This window comes from Pomacea canaliculata, linkage group LG13 (genome assembly GCF_003073045.1).
Source record: "Pomacea canaliculata isolate SZHN2017 linkage group LG13, ASM307304v1, whole genome shotgun sequence".
In the NCBI taxonomy this organism is placed as follows: domain Eukaryota; kingdom Metazoa; phylum Mollusca; class Gastropoda; order Architaenioglossa; family Ampullariidae; genus Pomacea; species Pomacea canaliculata.
In genome coordinates this window covers 11,902,782-11,925,487 of record NC_037602.1, presented here as the reverse complement: position 1 = coordinate 11,925,487, position 22,706 = coordinate 11,902,782, and the positions used below count along the sequence as shown (strand labels likewise).

At 41.6% G+C, this 22,706-nt stretch overlaps 3 protein-coding genes across 4 annotated transcripts in view; all 3 read right to left on the bottom strand.

The window, feature by feature from the left end:
- Positions 1-5,854, bottom strand: part of LOC112554211 (FMRFamide receptor-like) — a 10,346-nt gene extending 4,492 nt beyond the window's left edge. The window contains exons 1-3 of the mRNA XM_025221873.1: positions 5,407-5,854; positions 4,666-4,916; positions 3,779-3,926 (exon numbers count right to left, since the gene is read on the bottom strand). Coding sequence (XP_025077658.1) covers positions 3,779-3,926; positions 4,666-4,916; positions 5,407-5,751 — 744 coding nt within the window. The 5' untranslated portion in view covers positions 5,752-5,854. The remainder of the gene's footprint in view (positions 1-3,778; positions 3,927-4,665; positions 4,917-5,406) is intronic.
- Positions 1-10,406, bottom strand: part of LOC112554212 (probable G-protein coupled receptor 139) — a 38,929-nt gene extending 28,523 nt beyond the window's left edge. Inside the window, exon 1 of the mRNA XM_025221878.1 lies at positions 10,195-10,406. The gene's annotated coding sequence lies outside the window, so the exon portion shown is untranslated. The remainder of the gene's footprint in view (positions 1-10,194) is intronic.
- A 2,116-nt stretch (positions 10,407-12,522) lies between these two features.
- Positions 12,523-22,706, bottom strand: LOC112554209 (probable G-protein coupled receptor 139). Of its 2 annotated transcripts, none has more exons than XM_025221869.1 (8): positions 22,234-22,706; positions 20,534-21,272; positions 19,237-20,075; positions 18,417-18,667; positions 17,864-18,089; positions 16,925-17,158; positions 14,584-14,777; positions 12,523-13,068 (listed from the first exon to the last, which is right to left on the bottom strand). In XM_025221869.1, the coding sequence occupies exons 3-8, from the start codon at positions 19,594-19,596 to the stop codon at positions 12,819-12,821; spliced, it is 1,515 nt and encodes a 504-aa protein (XP_025077654.1). In that variant the 5' UTR covers positions 19,597-20,075; positions 20,534-21,272; positions 22,234-22,706; the 3' UTR covers positions 12,523-12,818. The 2 variants fall into 2 exon arrangements, with proteins under 2 accessions (XP_025077654.1, XP_025077655.1); XM_025221870.1 differs by having other exon boundaries at positions 12,526-13,068; positions 17,864-18,011.

The window sequence follows — 22,706 nt, the reverse complement described above, 5'->3', positions numbered from 1 at the left end:
TATCACCCGTTTTTCTTTTTATATCTAGTACGTTTTTTTTCCAATGTTAGCGCTGCAAGTAGCACATCCTGTTTCTATGGATCTGGCGCAAGAATGTCCTAGGTTCTGCCTGAACACTGATAAATAATTCGCTTTTGTAATGCTATAGTTGTTTAGGTCTTCAGAGATTACACTATTCCTGTTCTCTGCACCAAGAACACTTAATTATTCCTGAACACTTCCATTTCGGCTGTGACACATCAACCTGTGAGCAACTGTCGTTCTTGAATTTACCCCCTCTCGCCAGTTGCCTCTGCTCTAACTGGACTGCTGTCCCATTGTTGACTGTCGTCTACCCACCCTATTCTCTGCACCATGTCAATACCCAGTGTCATCACCGTTCCAGTCGGACGGTATCGCCGCTCTCCCCACACCACCACCAGATAAAGGCAGCAGCCGACCTATGACCCCGCGCTCTTTGTTTCTCGAGTTGCAGAGTTTAGCACGCCTTTGAGAGGTACTCTTCAAGCGTGACAATAGAAAAAAAAAAAAAACCAAAGATACTCATCGATAAAAGGCTTCACAAACCTTGAAGACTCTGAGCACGGCACATCAAGTTTTCTCATCACACTTGAGTTAAAAAAGTTTTGCCAATCACCACTAGACTTAAACGGTGCAGTTCTCAAAAGAGCAAGCCAATATGCTCCTCATCTAGATACCAGTACTTATATACTTCAGAAGTTACTCGGTACATAAGAAAAATAAGCAAGATACTGGATACTTGTGTCACAAACATCATGTCTCTGTAATGTTTACAGCATATTCAATACACTAAGCCACAATGTAAATACAACCACTTTTGGAGTTAGTAAACTATTATAGTTTTTAACACTAAAAGAAATATCAATGGAGTTACTATATAGTAATGGCACTATGTTTCAGGTATTGTAGAAGTATCAACCTTTATTTCTGGCCCTATACTGTGTGTGTTCCGTATCGTATCGTTTCGTACAAAACAAGTTGACAATTCTTCGGCGACAAAGTTCCAGACACACAGTAAAGAAGTGATTGAGTTTTGGTGATACATGAGCATGTTGAAAATGGCCCACGCCAGTCTGAATGTGCTGTGACCTGCACCAGAACTTAGCACTTGTCCAGAAACAATAGCGCAAAAAAACACTTTCAACATTCTCTGTAAAAGTAAAAAGAAAAAAATTAAGTTTCTCGCTGAAAAAGATTACATTATTTAGTCGTTCAAATTTATAACTAATTAGAAAATAGCATTTAATTGTATCTAATTAACTTGTGACTTTATGTAAAACCACAAGGTAATGTCACGAAGGAGGGCCGAAGAGATAGATAAGATAACTCTGTATACTGTTTCTGATTCTCATCAGGTTTTGCACACAGGTATGATTATATAGACTAAGTATAAGACCACAAAGAAGAAGAAAGAATGAAATGTAAGAAGGATAACGACGACGATGAGACGCACGATAACATGCTGCAACAACGATAACTAATACCACAACGCTGATGGAGTTGGAATGAAGCAAGACAAGCAAGCCAACGTTTCAAAGTACAGACACATATCTTGATCAGCTATTACAGACATTGTTTATCTGTCGGGCTTAAGTCCACACAAAATAATGTAGATAAAATACTTGTTTTAAATAAAGTGAAGCAAGGGAGAAGGTAAATACGTCACCTTAACCGTGGCATAAGTATATTTTTTGTCTCTTTATTATCGACATCTTTGCCACGTATTTTGATGAAGAGTCGAATGTATTCATCCGTGTTAGTCACTTTTCCAAGGGTTTTCTTCATGTTACGATAACTGATTTTTTAGTAGCTAACCTTTGTATACCATGTAATAACTTCAGCTCATGTGGGGTTGATTGAATCCACATGCTTCTGTGGTACATCATTGAACATCGCTGCACGTCTGCAGACCTTAACACATACTATGATTCTTAAATAACGAAGAACTAGTAATCACAGATGGGAAAACATGTGCAATTTTAAAGGTCTTTTCCGGCCACCCAATTACCATTTAGACCACAACTTCATAAATTGTCAATCCCTAAAGCCAACACCATAACTTGCTACGTCGTTGCCCCTTCACTTTAATTTGCTTTCATTCACATTGCCCTACAATCCCTATTCCCCTATCCCATTAACATCACCCCCCCTCGTTCACACCGCGCCATGCACTACCCACTATCCTCTCAATCTCACCTCCCGACACTCTCTGCTCTCCCCGTTCCCCTGACAGCCACCCCACTCCCTGATATTAGATTTGGCATCACTTGCCCCGTCCTTTACCTCTACTCTCTCATAACCCATTTCATACCAAACTTTCACCCTCACACAACGCGCTTATCCTCCTCTCCACCTCTGTGCTCTAAACGACACAACCTTCATCCCAACCTCACCTCCACACGCAACATCCAATCATCCCCGCCTCCCAACCCCTATTTACCCGCCCTATCTGCCCGCACTCACCACACTCACCCACCACGTCCTCTCCCACCGAGATGACCCTCAACCGCCTTCTATAATTAACCAAGACGTTAACTCCCTACGCTCCTCCGACGTGTTTTTAAAAGTCTTCCCGCAATCTTCCACTTCACCTGCACTACCACCCTCGGGGTGTTAAGTCTACTGATACACACACCAATTTACCCACAAACCCTTAACAACGTGTAATAATCAATAAAGCACCTATTGCTCAGCCTCTTCACCTCTATCCTCGTGCTCATCTTACATCATGAAATAGTTTACAACGACTCCCATCCATCACCTCAGCTCATCTCTCATTAGTGAACATAGTAGACCAGCTCCTCACCCTCTCCCACCTTCACCCCTCACATCCCAACAGCCACTACTCCCAACCACCCCCTAATCTGCCTTCTTCTATCCCCCAACTAATGCCACGAAAGATAACCTCCCTTTATAAGTCCGGCCCTCCTCCGCCAAATCCCTACCCACCCTTCCACCCCTGATACCCCTACCACCTTCACCCCTGGATCAAATACCTCCTTACTGTTCCGAGGATTCGTCAAGAACTGGCCTTAAATAAGGCACTCTCCGATGTTAAATGCGCTGATTGCATGGTTGTTAGTAGCAGCACAGTTCAATGTCATTAGTATTGCAGTCATTGAGGATACTTGGCGCGATCTGTGTCATCTGCTGGACATCAGGATATTACTGAGCGCTACGGACGGAACGATACGGGCTTTCGACGGCTTTCAAATATCTGTAAGTAAAGACATGCATAGCTCAGGTGGAAATTTGAATGCATCAGTAAACTCTTCCATGTGCCCATGTGCCCGGAGAACGATCATAAAACAGCAGGGGAAGACATACGAGTGAAGCATGCACGATGATGTATTAAATAATTAATAAACCAAAAAAACTAGAATATATGATAATTACTACTTAAGTTTAAATCGGTTTACCCGCTCCATTTTCTTCATAGCGGCGACTTAATACTAAGGTAAGATCTATAACAAGCCAAAATTGAAACCAAATGAAAAAGAAAACAATAAGATACAATAAAAGGTTAAGATAAAATCCAGCTAGTTTGTAAGCTTAAACAAAAATAAGTATTTTATAGTATAATCCTGATTTTATTAACTTTCCTTCGTTAAGGTTTTAAATAGTTTTCGCTCTAAGAATTTGCTAAATCTAATGAGCCAAATGCGCGCCGCCCTAAAAGAAAGCGCATGGTATGAACTTGCTGGCAAAGACAGGTCAGAGTAGAGGAGGACTACGTGAGCGTGACGAACAAGCTTACTTTGATTATGATGACCGAGTTGCAGACGACGATGAGCGATAGAGGAAGGAGGGAGAAGATGCACAGGTCTATCCAGTGCCAAATCATGTCGTGGAATTCTTTGTATTCCTTCCCTAAAGGGGTGCAGTGCGGGACTGTTATCACCTGACTGACAGCACAAGTCGCACATCAGAGCGTGAGGCCACTCCTTAGTGTGATGGGAGCGACTGCTGCACGTGACCATAGCAGATTTTGTGCAATGCATCTTTACACTTCGTGCTTCACAGGCAATAGGCACACTACTGTGACCGCAACACTGCGTGCGAGAACCTTACTGTTCACTAAGTAGTACGTCACCCAATGTTTACAACTTGAGCTGAGATGCCCTTCACTCTTGTCATGTTATTACTGTCATTTGGTCCAACAACACAAGTCACAAAACTCGTCACATGTAATGAAGTCATCGCAGAGCACACGTCCCGAACATAAAGTCACTGAAGGAGACAACTCCTGACTAGTCACATGTCAATAATAGGAAGGGAGTCCCCAACCCTCTAATTAATCAGACACCCATTCCGTTCCTCATCTGGGTTAACGAGGGCAAGTACACTGTGCACGCCTCCTTCCTTAAGCTTACTTCTATACAACTTTATTAATACATAAATGCAGTTCCAGATAGTACCCGCACAATCAATATATAGCAATATATATATATATACATGCCTCTACATGTTGAAATAATTTCTCTCTCACACACACTATATTTATATTTAAACACACACATTTTCAGTGACAATGGAGACAGTGACCTCTGCCATTCCCTTTTCATTAGAGAGGTGGACGTTTAGTGTCACACTGACATTTCATGGCTTAAGAGGCAGGAGTTGCCCAGCAGATTGTGTGAATACCTGTTGTGATCGAGTGCATTGTGGACAATGACGTTGGTGTTAGTATACTCAATACCAAGACCATAGATGAAATGAGAGTTGATGGCCATCAAGACGACTGCGATGACAGACAGGACGACACATGAGGTCTGCTCGTTGCAATGCCGCTTGACGTCATGAGGAAGACAAACGGAAATGAGACGCTCAAAGGTGAAGGCCACTAGGATCCAGACACTAGCGTCAAGCGTGACGTACACTATCCACGTGTGAAACTGAAAAAGTGGATATGACATGCATGTAAAGCTACATTTCAGTCGTCTCACTCGGATCTTAAATGCGTAAATTTCCTAGTAAGCAAAGGAATTTTCTTATGCTGTCCCTTACAAATCTCCCATATATGGTCCTATTTAAAAAAACAGATGCCCTTTAAAATATCGAGGCATGATTTATTTAATTTACTGTTCCTACCAGAAAAGTTAAGGATTATATAATATATTTTCAGATGGGACTATGCTCACGCTAAAGACTTAGTCTGATAGAATCTACACCGATGTCAGTGAGTTGGAGTGCACAGTATGACCAATGTACAACACTCTGTCATCTGGAAATTGAGAATGTTACTGACCACAACATAGCAAGGTAGTGACCGACAGAAAGTAGAGCCTATAAAGGTAGTGAAACACTGGTTGATAAGCATACGAGTGTACAGCGTTTTAAGGTATTGGCTTGTGAACACGTCCTATTGGCAGCAAGTAGCCTCACCTTGCACATGAAAGTACTAAACTCCCGTATGTCCACATCGGTTAGGTGAAGCAGCCATAGGCGAAGGAGGCCTGTGTACAGCACCATCGTGTCGACGACGGCCAGCACGATGAGGTAGAGAGCGGCGTTGGAGCGCCGCATGCTACTGCCTGAGAGGACGGCAATGGACAACGCGTTACCACACGTGCCGACTGCCAGCAGCACGGGAGGAAACACACTCAATAGCCGGTTGGTCGTCGTCGTAAGCAGCTGCACTGACTCGTCTACAGGCGCGGAAGTGACGTCATCTGCGTTTGGCCGTAACGTGGGAACTTCTGTGGACGCGTTGAGAGTGGCGTTCTCCATGACTGATTGTTTATGGAATGTAGAAGCGACCTTTCAGCTAGTGATTAGCTTCGGATAATTACTGATCGGCAACAGTGCCATCTTTCTGTAAAGTTGTGAGCTTCTCAGTTTATGACGATCATCATGGTGGTCCAGTCTTTGGTCTCTAGCAAATAAGAGTTATGTTTTTATTTTCGTCATTCACCAGTAATAATCTCTACACCAGTACCTTATTAGCTTTGGCAACACGGTGTATCTTGGACTGTCACCTGAAAGCCATCATTAATATCAACGAATGCTTTTTAGGACTATCAAACGAGATGTTATGTTCCTAAAAGTCTAACAAGGTTACTTTTAAAGATGAAAGTACCCCCCCACCACCACACACACACACTGTGTGACAGACAAGGAAGACGACTGAGCTTAACGGCCAAAGTCTACGAGTCGCGCGCGTTCTTATCTGTACACACCTACAGAGCCGTTGCAAAGCATATCAAACAATGACTTCTTTTAGTGTCACGTTTGTTGTCATAAAATTCATCAAACATACGGATATGATGATTAATAATTTGGTCCATTCGTTGAATTCCCGCACGTCTCTGCGGTTTATCAAAGGAAATTTCCGAGAAAAAATGTAACAGAACGATGCATTTATTACTATGCAACAAACTATGAAACAGAACGATCCATTAGGCAAACTTTTACTGCAGGTGATCATTGAAAAACTCAATTTTCGCTCATTTAAAACTAAATAAAAATTGTATTAAACATAAGAAGAAATAAAACTATTCCCTAATATTCAAAATTTCGTTCTTACCTGAAGTAGTCAACTAATTATTCTACATTCTTTGTAACCTACTGGAATTGATGAAGGCAAATTTCACGTTATCTCACGTTAGCCAGAGAGCAAAATTAGAGCGTGTGAAAAAGGATGTAAATTTTACTCCAAGAATTTCAGACTTCATATTGAAGAAAGGCGTACCAACATATGATCCCAGGAAACCTCCATCTGAAAAACCCAACAAAGAAATAAAGCACGCGGGAATAACATCAGAGACTTCTCTGATCTTACATTTCTCACAACGAAACAAGGATGGGGAGACAACCATGGGACTATGCGCAACAGAGGGGAGACAACTTCCCTAGACGGATAACCTTTTCTGAATATTACCTTCGCGGACCCAAAATCAGCTAGAAATAACTCACTGGAAACATATCAATGTACCCCAATCTCCATAAGAAATCTAAAACATGTAAGTGACAGCAAACAACACCATGGAGAATGTAGGTACCCGTGCCCCCAAATGTCCCGCCATTCCCCAAACGAGAGGAGAGCTTTAAGAACGAGACCAACTAGTAGAAAGCAGTGAATATTAGAATATGTATCAACAATAATAATTTTATTTGTATATGTACTACCTGTAGGACTTCCATACTACCAGAGGCGTGAATCAGAAAGCCACATCAAGGAAATAGAGCAATATCTAACTGACCTTATGTCATCTTTTGATAATCCATATATTTTGTTATGCAGTCACATGAATGTAAGAACAGCAAATATAAGGTATGTAACCAGAGAAATGGATTATGTGAGTGAAACATCTACTAAAAAGAACTTGAGAGGTGAGATGCTGTGCCATGATGTACAATCTAAGGATGTAAAGCTAAATGCTTATAGTAGACTGTTTTTAGACCTGTGTATATGCTTTGATTTAAGTATTTTGAATAGATGGTGTAATAAAGAACAGTCAGGGTCTTTTACCTTCATAGCAGCAAGGAAACAGTGTAGTAGATTATTGTATTGCTTCACTAGAATTTACCCATGCGATTATAGATTTGACCATCAGTGATAGAATAGAATCTTCACACATACATGTAGAATTTAAGATTCAGTATGACAAGAAACAATCTGAATTAAAGAAACTAGATGTGGTACAGAAGATGGTATGGAATACACAGAAAGTTGACACCTTTGTCAGCAATGTTTTATCGCAGGGATGCACAACCTTTTTCGGCCTGCGGGCCATATCCATTTCGGACAGCCGTGTCGCGGGCTATATCCATTTCGGACAGCCGTGTCGCGGGCCATATCCATTTCGGACAGCCGTGTCGCGGGCTATATCCATTTCGGACAGCCGTGTCGCGGGCCACTTCACCGCAAAAATACAAAAAAATAGAGCAGATACCATTTTTTTTATTAGAAACAAGTTCTACTTACCATTAATTATGTAGTAATTAGTGAGATATTTGAAGTTGTTTACCCGAAACCAACTTCTGAATGTCCGGCTGCATCGTAGAGACACCGTCGGAGCACTTAATCGAAATGTTCGTCCATCGAAAAAAAGATTGAGAGACGCCCCTACGTGGGGATAAATACTTCTTTTTTTTTTCGTTTTTTTAAGGACTTCTTTTATTACTAACATGCCGATTTTTCTGTGGGCAGAAGTTTCGCGGGCCGGATGGCACCGCGTCGCGGGCCGGATATGGCCCGCGGGCCGTAAGTTGTGCATCCCTGTTTTATCGGAATCCTTTACACTTACTCTAAGTGAGGCTACTAATATTGTGGCTTGGGATACTGAAACAGTCTCATATGTGTGGCCAATGAAGGAATGAAAAAGGCTGGTGAATGTATGACAAAGAATGTAACTAGTCAAATCACAAGACGGTATCTGTCTCTCTTTGATACATGGTTTGATAACGAATGTAAGACAAGAAAAGACTAGTAAGAAAAGGATAAGAAAGTTTAGAATGAAGAAAATGCAGGAAGAGCAGAGAAAGAAAATTTTGTAGAAATCTGCTAGCAGTAAAGAAAGAAAGAAAACAATCAATCAAATGAAGTCGCTAAAAAGTGCAGTCAACAAACCAAAGGACTTCTGGGAGATAATGAGGAGACTGTATTGGGGCAAGTAAGTGAAGAGGATTGGGTAAAGCACTTCCAAACAATAATAAATGAAGGGGTGACATAGAGAGTCAAGATAACCCTTGTAAAAGTACCAGTAGTGAAATACAAACAGACGTCCAACAGATCACAGAAGAGAAGGTCAAAGAGGCAATAAGTTACTTAAAAAGTGGTAAAGCAGGCCTAGATGTCAATAAAATCTTAAAAGTGGTATAACTCCATTCCTTGCCAAACTGTTCAATTCTATGACCAGGGAGATTAGCCCAAGGAATAAAAAAATCGTGATTCCAAGCAGCCAAGAAACTAGAGAGGTATCTCTCTTAATAATACATTTAGTAAAGTCCTTACATACATTCTAAATAAAAGATTAACCCAGTGGGCAGAGAGCAGCCAACTAGTCGATGAAACACAAGCATATTTTCACCTTCTACGCAGCAATACAGAAACAATTATCTCAGAACATGAAGCTATACGTAGCATTCATGGATTTTCAGAAAGCGTACAATAGTGTGCAACGAGCAATATTACTACAGGAATTAACAAAACTAGGTATACAGGGTAGTTTGTGGAGTTCTCCGTCAAGCATCCAAGAAAATTTGCTTAAAGTTCAACCAACTAAAACAAAAATTGTTGTCTGCCGAAAAGGTGGCCACTCAAAGAGCGATACAGAGAGAAGACATCACATGCTCACATCTTTTGCTTCTCTTCATGTCGGCGGTTTGTTGGTATCCCAGACAACTCTTTTCACCAAAGATGACAGTTGTTTCAGTTTTCATCAGACATTTGAGTGATAGAGTGCACTACGGCTCAAACAAAGCGAATGAAATAAAGTGAACCCGTGAAGAACACATGTTTCTTTTGTTAAGCACTGCTTTTAGGCTCAGGGTTAGTCACCCAGGGTTTTTTGTTAGGATAAAGGATTATCAGGTAGAGAAGAAGTGATACTGTTGATCTACTGTCGACGACAGGGATTATCAGGTAGAGAAGGTGAGGTTGCGGCCACTGAGCCGTCGCAGTCCAATGCAAGCAGGAAACGAGTTCGGCAAGCGGAGCTGTAACTTCCTGTACTGCCTTATAAATGATTAAAATCCATTTCCCATGTTAGGAACATGTAGGACCCAGCTCTCACCTTCATTAGATAATTATAGCTCTATACGTGGTAATCGTTGAGCATGCTGGCAGATATTTGTGACAGTCGAGTTAGTGAACCCTTTAAAACCGAATAAGACCACGAGGACAATGTTTGCTCGGTTAATGTGTGTAGCGCATGACGGTAGAGAAAACAGCATTGCATGGCGAGATGGATGACACACCGACAAAGAACGAGAAAAAATGTTGATGGTAAACGGTGAAATAACTTCTAGCTACAGCTCTACAAGTGTCCAGCTTGGGGTCCGGTGTAGGGACAGAAGTCAGTGATCAACGAGACCTTACCGCCGGCCAGACACCTTGTTTATTCAAAGCGCGACCAATCACGGATGAAAACATAGACGAAGTTGTAAACATATGACATGGTCGCCGCTAGTCACACATCACGTGTAAAACAAGTCCGTGCTCATACTTACCCGTGGACGCCTCTACACACGCATCCATGGGGCTCCAAGATGGAAATCATGTCAGACAGGGCAAACAACTTGTAACCAGTGGCTATTCTTCATCCATAATTCAGAGCGTTTACGTCATCAGGAGAATGTTACATCAATGTCTGAACACATAATCATAAATGACGTAGCAGCTTACAACTCCTTTATAAAGAACGCTAACTACTTTCTCCATTGTGTCTATTCTCAACTGAGTATTTTGCCCTTGCTGCAATATTTTACTTCAAATGTGCTGCAACATACATACGCCAGAATACAATATTCATTTATCGTATTTAAGCGCGCGTCTCTCTATGCATTGGTTTTTAGGTGTGCATCTGTGTGGACAAAAAATGTGTGAGATTTTGCCATTATACTTATTAGAAAAATGAAAGTTTATGTTAAAATGTCACTGTATTTCATAGCTACACCTCATTTAAGTGACTATTTGATGTATTACCCTGAAGAGTCAAGACTGTACTGCAATAATTCGTCATAGCAGACTAGGGGAACACAGTAACTCAAGTCAAAGTAACATAGAGCACCCCAGGTAAAATAAAGTGCTCATTACACTAAGGGTAACCTGAGTAAGCACTAGACTAGGGCTATGTTGAGGAATGACTAGACTAAGGGTAGGTTGAGGCAGCGAGTAAACTAAAGGATGGTGTAAGAGCTCAGTAAACTGTCAGTAGTTTGGAACCGACGATGATTATGATAGTGATAGTAATGATGATGATGATGATGATGATGATGATGATGATGATGATGATGATGATGATGATGATGATGATGATGATGATGATGATGATGATGATGGTTGTGTTGCGTGCGTGCGTCTATGTGTCCGTGTGTGTGTGTGTGCACGATATATGAGAAGTAAGAAGGTGGGGTGGAGACACTCCTCCTAATAAAAGAAAAAAAGTTGGTAACCATAACGACTTCCTCAAAATAGCTCATATCCGCTCTAGTTGTTGCACCTAAGCAGGTGTTGAGTCACAGCTGCTGCAGATGGAGAAGAAGCAGTCCCACTGCAGCGCGTTATCAGAAGCTGTAAGCAGCATCTTCCCACCCAGCTTCTGTTGCCATTCGTTCTGAAAGAGCAGATTTATGCCAGTAAAATGTCCTCCGTACTTTTGTAGAACTGAAATACAGAAGTACTGTATACAACTGTTTAGATAATAGTTTATGTGTGAGTGAAAATAGACATTCGGATTCTGTAGTATGTCCATCGTATCTTCTCGTCTTTTTTGTTGGATGCAGGCAAGTAAAGCGTGCCTTTTATAGAATAGCTTTGAGGTAAAAATACTTCCTTTTGCAATGAAAGGCACTGTGCAATCTTCAAATTCACTATCGCTACTTCACTGTCTAAGCACAGTGAGAGATAGTGAGAGAGAGACAATGATATTGCAGCTGTCAACTGGCTGTTAGGTGCAAAGACGGAGGATAGGGCTGGATCTTTGAAGGCTGCAAATGCTCCTATCCACACCACTGTTTTAGTCAAGAAGGTGTAAACATGTTTTTGCTGCTCATTGGATAGTCTCCACAATGCCTCTTTGAAAAAATAATCTATTTATGCACTTTTATGTGTGCAGATACTGCCCCTTCTTAAAAAGAGAAAAAAAACCTAATAATCTTCTGATAAAGCGAGGAAAATACACTTGTGATGTTGTCTCTCCGTCTGTTAGCAGCCTGACTGCTGATCTGGGGACTGAACTTTGGGACAGAAATCAAACGATTAAAATTCCTGCGACATCTTTAGTGACATCTTTGGCGAGTGTCTTCGAATACAAAAGAAGTTGACATTTTATTACAAACGCTTTCCTCCACTGTGTGCGTCATCAGCGGCAGACATGAGGGTGGAGCTAGAGTGATACACAGCGATTTAGAGGGCAGCCAAACGGCATTGAGAAAAGGCCATCTTTTACTGGCTTTAGATACTTACCATTACCGCCTTGAATTAAGACCATTAGAAACTTGAATCCACACATTTTTAGCAGGAGTATGCTGAGCATTATGGTACTTCGGAAGAAGTTCTTGAAAACGTAGCTTTAACAAATTGACCAACCAACGGCAGTGAATAATCATACCAGCCTACTGAAGTTGACCGGAAATATCAAACTACTGTAACAGAATATCAAATTTTTTATAATTATAAAACTAGTGTAATTGAATATCACACTAGCTAGCGCGCTCTCTACTTAGTAAGGACGTGTCCTCTTAACAATGTCATTTTGCGGATTGACAGTTGAATATATTCGCCAGCATTCGTATTTTTTTCTCGAATAAAAGTGCACACAATCTTTACAGGGAAACGTAAACAGTCTTTGATGAACAACAATAAATGTGCTTATGCTAGCAAGGTTTGTGGTTAGCTAAGTCTCTAATAAACCTTAAACAAAGAGCAACACATGTGACAAAGCAGAAATTTTGTTTATAGTTTACTTCCTTTTTTAATTATATACCCTGAAGGTCCTACAGTGTCCAAAGTTCTAGAGCACTATGTGTGTTCTTGCCTTCAGCGCTATCCTGTTTCTCTGGATCAAGAACACTGTTCTTTCTTGAGCACTTCGTGTTTCCGGCTGTGACATCAAGAGCTGTTGAGGACACTGTCAGTGCTTCCCTTGATTTAACCCCTTCGCCCGTTTGCTCTGCTTGCAACTGGAGCTGTGGCTGTGTGGCTGTTGTAGCTGTTGTAGCCGTGGTTGTTGTGGCTGTCGTCTTACACTGTTCTCACTCACCATGTAGACGCCCTGTAGTGCGACCGTTTCTATGGACGGTCGCCGCTCTCCCAGCAAGCGCCACCGTGTCTTTTCTTGTCTCGAGGTTTGCAGAGGTCTTAAAGTCCCTGGTACTCTTAAGCTTGACAAATGGAAAAACAGAACTTGCGATAAAGAGGCTTCACAAAAGTATGAGGCTCTTGTACACTGCACCATAATAGGTTTGTCATCACACGTGAGTTTAAAAAGTTTTTTTTCAACTAGTTGTTATTACTCTATGGATTATATGTTGTGGACCACATCAGGACCAGCTTGAGACCAACGCTAGCAGACCTTTAACGAGGCTCAACTTACCAGAAGATCTATGCTAGTTTGGATATGCCTGTTGTCATGGTGACCCATTCACTCATGCTAGATACCAGGTAAGCTGTTATCTTGCTTGAGGATACTGATGACAGTTAGAAGTAATAACCAAGTAATTGGATACTATGTCACAGACATCTTCGTATCTGTAATGTTTATAAATCTTTACTATGCACTAACGAAGAGTCGTCCTGCCAAGTTATTCACAACGGCAAACTCACTAAGCCTTTCATAATGAAAACCGGAGTAAGGCAAGGTTGCATATTATCACCAACAATTTTCCTGATGCACATAGACAGGATTATTCGCAAGACAACAACACCGGTATCTAGGGGACTTTCACAAAACAGCTAGAGGGCTAGAGGACCTGGACTTTTCAGATGACATCAGTCTTCTATCTCATCGGCAACAACATGCACAAACCAAACTTAGTAAGCTAGCAGAGGAAGCAGAGAAGACAGACTTAATAAAGGTCAACAGAAAGAAGACCGAAGTGATGAGAATCAACAACAAGCGGAACTCCCAATCATAGTCAAGAAGAGAACATCTTGGAAACAGACCACTTCGTGTATCTGGGGAGCATTGTTGACAAGGACGGTGGAGTGGATAAAGACATCAAAAGCCGCATCAACAAGGCCAGGCATGCTTTCAACAGCGTACGCCCCATCTGGAACTCCCGATTATTATCCTTCCGCAGTAAGACCCACATCTTCAACACCAATGTGAAGGTAGTTCTACTGTATGGTTCTGAAACCTGGAGAGTGACAAACACCATCAACAACAAGCTCCAGACCGCTACTAACCGATGCCTACGCCATATTCTGGGAATAATATGGCCTGCAAAGATCTCCAACAGCAGCCCGTAAAAAAGAACCAACCAGAAAGCCACTAGCCAAGACATCAATAAGCGCAAATGGGACACCCTGCGCAAACCAGCTAACACCAATGCCAGGCAGACATTTGACTGGAACCCTCAGAGGAGGAGGAGAGTTGGGAGACCAAAGCAGATTTGGAAAAGAACAGTAGAGAGCGAGACATCGGAACCACATGAGCCCAACTGAAGGGTGCTGCCCTATATCGGCTCCTCTGGCGAGGTGTTGTTGCGGCCCTCTGCCCTCGAGGTACAACAAGGACTAAACTAACCACATGTACTGACGATGTTCTATGGTAAAGTCATATTTGTATTTTTGTACTATTAGTAATATATCTATGTGTATTAACCTGATATTTCCGCACAGTAAGTTATATAGCAATGGCACTAATTATATTTCAGGATTGTTAGTCGTATACTAACCTTGTATTCCGGAACTCTGATACGTGTGTGTTGGTGATGACCATAGGCCGTATTCTTCGTCTACGTCCAAACAAGCTTAACAATTCTCCGCGAAAGCGAGTTCCAGACACACAGTAGAGAAGGAAGTTGATTGAGTTGTTGGTGTACATGAAAATGTTGACAATGGCCCACGCCATACTGAATTGTGCTGAGACCTGCATCAGAACTTAGAACGTTGAGGACAGCATAGCGCAACAAAACGTGTGTCACAGGTCAAGCACTTTTCGTGTAAGAAAAGAAGATTCTTACTGAACAGTAAAGTCAAGTCATTCATGATCTAATAAGCATATTATTTAATATTTTGTTGTGAGTTTTGTATAATCAAAAGCTAACATGTCACTAAGAAGGCACGTAAGAGGTTCCTCGGAGACAAGAGACGAGAGAGAGAATTCTGTATAGGTTTCTAAGCAGTGTTTTTCGCATACAGATATGGTTCTAGACTAACTATGAGGATCACATGAAGAAGGTGATAAAAAGTAATTGATGACGACGATGGCGAAGATAACATCTGCAACAACGATGACATGTACCACAGCGCTGAATGGTGGATGGAGGACAAGATGATGATGATGATGGTGATGTCTATTTGTAAATCGCAGGTATCCATTCAGAAGAATGCTCATTGCGCAGCAAAAAACAAACATAAAAAAACAACAACAAAAACCCCAAAAACCACCCCCCCAAAAAAAAAAAATAAATAAAAAAGAAGAAAAAGATAAAGTGAACAAATGTATAAAACACCAGAAAAATAAGAATAAAAGATAGCGGCAGTGTACAATGCGTAACAGAACAGACACCCTCTTGACCAGACGTGGGCAAAGGGCGGCCCGCGGGCCGGATCCGGCCCGCCTCCTGTCTCTGACCGGCCCGCCCGATGGCCCGCCCGCCAGTATATATACTATATATACAGTATTGTGTAAAACTGAGTTAACTATATTAGTCCGGCCCTCTGACACCATCCCAATTTTTCATGCGGCCCCTTGGGAAAATTAATTGCCCTCCCCTGCTCTTGACCAACTACAACACATTGATTCTTGTGAGGTTTACCCACACAGGAATAATGTAGATAAAACACTTATCGTAAACAAAGTGAGAAAGTGAGAAAGGACAAATACAAAGTGTTACCCTTAACCTGTGCAAAGGTATGGAGCACGAAGAAAACTGCTCTCATTTTTACATCTTTATTATCAACATCTTTACCAAATGTTTTTCTCCATGTTTAGACATATTATTTTAAAGTACTTAACCTTTGGATACCATGCATTCCCGACTATTTTCTGTAAGGCTAAGATCTTGATTTTCTGCTGGCTAGTCTATAAAATCGATGGTTTTCTGTATTTTAAATGAGTCTTGATAAGCGTAGAGATGAATTATATCGCTGAAAATTACATGTCTGGGCGATGATGCTTAACACATAGCACTAAAAAAAGAGCACGCTAATAGATTTCCAATCTCTGTTAATCTGTTTCAGTCATAACAGTTTAGGAAACCCAGCCCATGCCATCACAGAACCACCTACTGATAGCTGTTTTGAAAACATTTTATCCCCTTTCTCAGTATGGTGCGGTACACTGACAATTACAAGGGCCATTCAAATTGAACTGTTTTCCTTTGGAATACCACTTTAGCTCATTGGTTGGAGTTGAGCTGAATCCACATTGCTATCTGTCGTACATCACTGAACATCGCTGCACGGAGAAGACCTTTGTTTGACACATACTGTACAACGAAGAACTAGGTCCATGACATCTAATTTTAAAGTTTGTTTGTAGTCCAGAACTTAATAAATTATCAGTTAAAGCCATACTTATACATATCTTTTGCTCTTTCATTCAGTTTTGGTTCTCAAGCATAGTTTTTTTTCAATTAGTAACATTCTTGGTCTTCTAGAAACGTTATTACATTTTTTACTTCATTTTTTTGTAATCACTGTTGCTAATGTTCTTATCTTTGAAGGTCCTAATCAACCTTTTTCGGCAAGGATTCATTATTATTTGCATAGTTCGTTTAGACAGAATTATTGACCAGATTAGTGATGACAATTCTAACCAGTGCAAATAATATATTTCTTCACAAAATCAGCAAAAACTTAAACATTTTACTTGTTACAAATATCCCCTGAATGAATCTATACTTTTGCACCATTCAGCACATTGAAGAATTACGCTAAACGTGGTTTTTTAAGTAATTTCAGCTCGCCTGCACAATCAGGGTGTTTATTAATGTGTGCTGAAAAAATACACGAATATAGTTTTGATCATTAGTGAGACATTTGTAGGTGAAAGACGGGGCGCATCTGTACCTTTGGATCATACTGCTCCGAGGAACTGTCACGAATGGTTTCAAAATAAGGCTCCACGATGAGATAGGCGCTGATTGGCATGGTTGTTACCAGCAGCACCAGGTTCAATGTCATTAGTGTTGCGGTCATGGAGGACACTTGGCGTGATCTGGTGTCATCTGCCTGGACATCAGTATGTGTACTGGGCGCTACGGACGGAATGACACGCCGGGCCTTTCGACGGCTAACACATACCTGTAAGTAAAGACATGCATACCTCAGGTACACATCAAGTAAACTCTTCGAACACGCACCATTTCGCTCATAGCGGCGCCTTAATACTAAGGTAAGATAAATAACAAGCCAACATCTAACCAAAGGTAGAAAAGAAAAGAAAAAGAAACAATAAAAGGCTAAGATAAAATTAACCTTGTTTGTAAGCTTCCCGCATTATGTCCATACCTGAGCATGTGCTAGCGGGGGAATTTGTTTTATTAAGCTCCGGTAAACTCTATGCCATGCCAGTATGCAAAAACAATAGGCACCTGAAATCTTTTGTGCCATCCGCAGTCCAGCTACTCAATCACAGATGAACTATCAGCGGTGTGTGTGTGTGATGGGTAGGTGTGCATGTGTGTGTGTGTGTGTGTGTTTGTCCATATACATATATTTTGGAAACAGGGCACAGCTCCCATCTAAATTGCCCGTTGGGATTAATAAAGTCGGTTGTTATTATTGTTATTGTTATTGTTAAGCTTGAATAAAAGTCAGTATTTTATAGTAGAGTCATGATTTTATTAAATTTCCTTCTTTAGGGTTGTAAATAGTTTTCGCTCTAAGAGTTTGCTAAATGCAATGAGCAAAATGCGCGCCGCCCTAAAAGAAGGGCATGGTATGAACTTGTTGGCAAACACAGGTCAGAGTAGAGGAGGACTACATGAGCGTGACGAACAAGCTTACTTTGATTATGATGACTGAGTTACACACGACGATGAGCGATAGAGGAAGGAGGGAGTAGATGCACAGGTCTATCCAGGGCCACACCATGTTGTAGAAGTGTTCGTACTCCCTCCCTAAAGGGATGCAGCGCCGGACTGTTGTCACCTGTCTGACAGCACACGTCGCAATCAGAGAGTGAGCACGTGACCGTAGCAGCATTTTGTGCAGTGCATCTTTACACTTCGTGCTTCACAGACAATAAGCACATGAGTGTGACCGTAACAATGCGTGCGAGAACGTACGTGACTGTTCACTAAGTAGTACGTCCAGAGAGGGAGATGTCTGCACTCTGCTAGCATCACGTTTCGAAGGGAAGCAACTGCGTCACTACTTTTCTTAACAAGTAAGGACAAAGAAGGAGTGCAGCCTCTCTATATCTACGCTCTCTGAAACTACCAGAGTGCAGCCTGTCTATCGCTTAGGAGGAGGAAAAGGAGAAGGAGGAGAAGGAGGAGGAGGTGGTGGTGGTGGTTATTCAGTCTACATGTAAAGACTCAGTGGATTGTGTGAATACCTGTGGTGATCGAGTTCGTCGTAGACAGTGACGTTGGTCTGAATGTACTCATCATCAAGCCCATAGAGGAAATGAGAGTTGATGGTCATCAGGACGACTGCGATGACAGACAGGAAGACACATGAGGTCTGCGCGTTGCAATGTCGCTTGACGTCATGAGGAAGACAAACGGAAATGAGGCGTTCAAAGGTGAAGGCCACTAGGATCCAGACACTAATGTCAAGCGTGAAGTACACCATCCACGAGTGAAGCTGAAAAAGTGGATATGACATGTATGAGGCATTTTTAAAAAAAACAAGCAAAAACTGCATTCAAGAACAAGGCGAAGCTATATTTCAGTACTCTCACCCGGAACGTAAATGCAGGGTAACATCTAAAGCTATTCCTTACAGATCTCACATATTTTGTCTTTTTTTTTTTTTTTTACAAAAAAGCATGCCTTTTACAAAGTGAGACATTACTTAATTTACTGTTCCTACCAGTAAAGTTAAGGATTATATAAAATATTTTCAGATGGGATTATGCTCGCTCTGAAGACTTAGAATCTACACCGAGGTCAGTGAGTTGGAGTGCACAGTATGGCCGAACTACAACACTCTGTCATCTGGAAATTGAGAAGTTTACTGACCACAGCATAGCAAAGTAGTGACCAACTGGCTTAAGGGAATGCCCAAAGTATTGCCTATAAAGATAGTGAAACACTGGTTGATAAGCATACGAGTGTACAGCGTTTTAAGGTATTGACATGCTAGCTTATGGATAATTCGCTTGCAGACATTTTGACAGCAGAATACGTGCTATTGGCAGCAAGTAGCCTCACCTTGCACGCGACAGGACTAAACTGCCGTATGTCCACCTCAATTAGGTGAAGCAGCCACTGGCGAAGGAGGCCTGTGTACAGCACCATCGTGTCGACGACGGCCAGCACGATGAGGTAGAGAGCGGCGTTGGAGCGCCGCATGTTACTGCGTGAGAGGACGGCGATGGACAGCGCGTTACCGCAGGTGCCGACTGCCAGCAGCACGGGGGGAAACACACTCCATAGCCGCTTGGTCGTCGTCATCAGCAGCTGAACTGACTCGTCTACAGGCACGGAAGTGACGTCATCCGCGCTTGGCCGTAACGTGGGAATGTTTCCTTGAATCACTTCTGTGGATGCGGTGAGAGTGGCGTTCTCCATGACTGATTGTTTATGGAATGAATTACGGGCCTGCAGAGAGCTGAGTGTAGAGACCTTTCAGCTAGTGATTAGCTTCGGATAATTACTGATCGGCAACAACGCCATCTTTCTGTAAGCTTCTCAGTATGAAGATCGTAATGGTTGTCCCAGTCTTAGTGGAAGTCTCTAGCAACTAAGTGTCGCGTTCATTTTTTTCGTCATCTTGTAGACAATGATTTCTCCGCTTGGCAATTATCTCATTAGCTTGGCAACACAGTCTATCGAACTGTCACCTGCATCCATCAATAATATCATTGAGGGCTTTATATGACGATTAAACGAGATGTTCCTCAATGTCTAAGGTTACCCTGGGAGATGAAAGTTCCGCATGTAAAAAGGACACACCAACACACACACACACACGCGTGTGACAGACAAGGAAGATGTCCGAGGTTTGAAGCCAAAGTCTAGGAGTCGTATCTATACACACTCGTGGACACCTACAGAAGATTGGCAGAGCTTATCAAAGTCATTATTAAGCATCATGCTTATTGTCTATTAATTCATCTGACATACGGAGGTGTTGATTAACAGTTTGGCGCATACTTAGTAAATCCGTTTGTGTTTGCTGTTGAACAGCACACCCCTTTCAGAGAAAGAAGTCTAGCAGAGAGATACATTTATTATTAAGCAGCAAACAGAGCGATCCATTGTGTAAGTGTTTACTGCAGATGATCTTGGAAGTATACAAATTTGGCTCATTATCAACTATAAATAAACAATAAACAAAAAATTAACTCTAATTTTCGTACTTTCGGCAAGTGGTCAACTGAAAATTTCACATTCTTTGTAAGATAATGTAGCTGGTTAAAGGCCAATTTCACCTTATCTCACGTTATGAGAAGTAAATCCCACTGGAAAACAAGACTAAATTTGTTAATATGACATTAAAATTTACCTTTACCCCGGTGTCACCCATATATTTCGTCGTTCCCGCACATAGCAAGGTTTTCTTGCGCCAGCTTAATGATAGTAAAGGAATCCCGACTCTGAAGTCTTGTACTTGATGTAGCGGAGAGACTGTATTGTCCTTCCATGCTCACACCCCTTTATTTGTCACAAAGACGACACGATCTTGCCTCAGACTAAACACATCGACATCATAGCACTATGAGTACTTGTCAGACACTGTAGGGTGTTAGTCTTTCGAGGTCTTTAGTAACCAGCCTTGTGTCATAGAGAAGATCACAGTTGTCGCAGGCTGGCACACACATCTGAATGTTTGTATGAAGACAGTTCAGACAGAACCAAAGTAGTTCCTACCACCTTCTTGTCCTAATGTTCGCATGTTGCTGTTCACACCGAGGCGGCGACGTAAGGACCGTGGCAACCAGTCACCTTCTCTTCATGCCTGCTCGCGCAACCACGTACTCAGGTAACCGATTCTAGAAATCTCATTGGCAGAAAGGTCTGCTACAGCAGCTGGCTTTTCTGTAATCGTTCTTATTGTCATTGGGCTGCGTGCGTCGCTAAGTGATCATTGAGCATTCACAGGACGGGGGAGAGCGCTCGGGCCAAACACTCCAGTGACGTCCACACCTATGCCAGGCAGTCGCACTATGACTAAAAGTCGGATGGAATCGATAGTTTCTTGAACTGTCAGCGAGCTGCTCATCATTGCCTCCAGAGACTGATACCTGAACAACAGGAAATGACCCGAAACGAGTCATATATTTAGAACGGTCAATGGAACAGAAAAAAAATATTTAAAAGCAGTAGGAAAAGAAATATACAAAATAAACTGTTCAGTTAAATAAAACTTCAATTTGACACTGCCTCTGATTTTATAGGAGAAATATTTAATTAAAAATGTTAAATAACACCTTTTATATGTTACGCTACGGTTTCCATACTTTCTTCCTGGAGTGAGGAGAGCGGCTCACTGACCCAACACTGGTGACATGAAGCGGAAAATAGTCTATCAAACAGTCTATAATGAAGACCTAGCGTTGAAATGTAAGGTGAGCACTGGTAGTAGCGACATGACATTGTTAGTGTTAGCGCACCGCCAAGTCAAGCCACTTTTTTATTTGATGTTTGCTGAGGGTGATAATGTAGGACATATATAGTGTAGTGTGCGATTAGGCAAAATATAATTAGCATTCTTCTTTGTTTCCTATTATGCATTTAACCATACATTCATATCTGCATAGACAAATTTCAGAGTACACTAACAGTGCAGCAATGCAGCTTACGAGTATGCTAACAAGTCACGGTCATCACGTGTTTGTACATCTGTGATGTCGGAAACAAACATTTATAACTAGTGCACTTTGTCCCATTAATAGAGAGATTTATTTTGTAATATTATCTCGTTCTTGCTTTCTATAAAGCTGATGTTGCTACTTTTTAAACCGGAAAAATAAAAAGATGCTACAAAAGGAAGCCGGCAATACCGCTCTAAACAAACACCAAACAAACAGGACGACAGAAACCAGTAGAAAGAACCGTGGTGTACACTCGAGACTACAATGTTATGGAACCTACAGCAGCCCTGGGCTGATTGGATCATAATACCGCCTACCACAAATAAAATTATCGGAACACTGTTGCAAAAATTACTAACCCACGTAAGTTGTTATTATTATATGTACTTACATAGCCGCATGTTCCAGCCAAGTAGGCAAGCTCATAGTGCTTGAAAATAATGATAATTAGTAAAAGCTATCACTAAGACTGCAATTGCTTCACACTGTTCATGTCATAGGACAAGAAGCCCACTGTACACACGGTACACACTGTACACGGTACACTACACACTGCAATGCTGGGCGCTTCACCGAAGGCGACAAGATTAGATCTAGACGAATCCTCGATCAAAAGGGCGATACCTACCACAATCAACAGCACACAGAGGAAAAAAGAAACCTTGTTTAGGCAAGGAATTACTTCTAAGATCTACGCTCACATTAAAACTCACACAACATCCTTCCACTCTCATGTCCGCCAGTGCCGTCTGCTTCTCTATAGTTTTTCGCTAGAGTGATCTCCCTTTGCTCGCTGACACTCGCTAATCAACACACGTTATTTACTGTTGTAATTTACAAACGGCGAAGGGATTAAACTAACTT

What these genes read in the sequence shown, in the direction of transcription:
- LOC112554209 (XM_025221869.1), bottom strand. Translation starts at nt 19,596, where the DNA reads ATGGAGAACGCCACTCTCACCGCATCCACAGAAGTGATTCAAGGAAAC. An exon ending in TTAGTCCTGTCGCGTGCAAG is followed by an intron (nt 18,668 to 19,236) that starts GTGAGGCTACTT and finishes CCACTTTTTCAG; the next exon opens with CTTCACTCGTGGATGGTGTA. An exon ending in GACGAACTCGATCACCACAG is followed by an intron (nt 18,090 to 18,416) that starts GTATTCACACAA and finishes TTGTCTGTGAAG; the next exon opens with CACGAAGTGTAAAGATGCAC.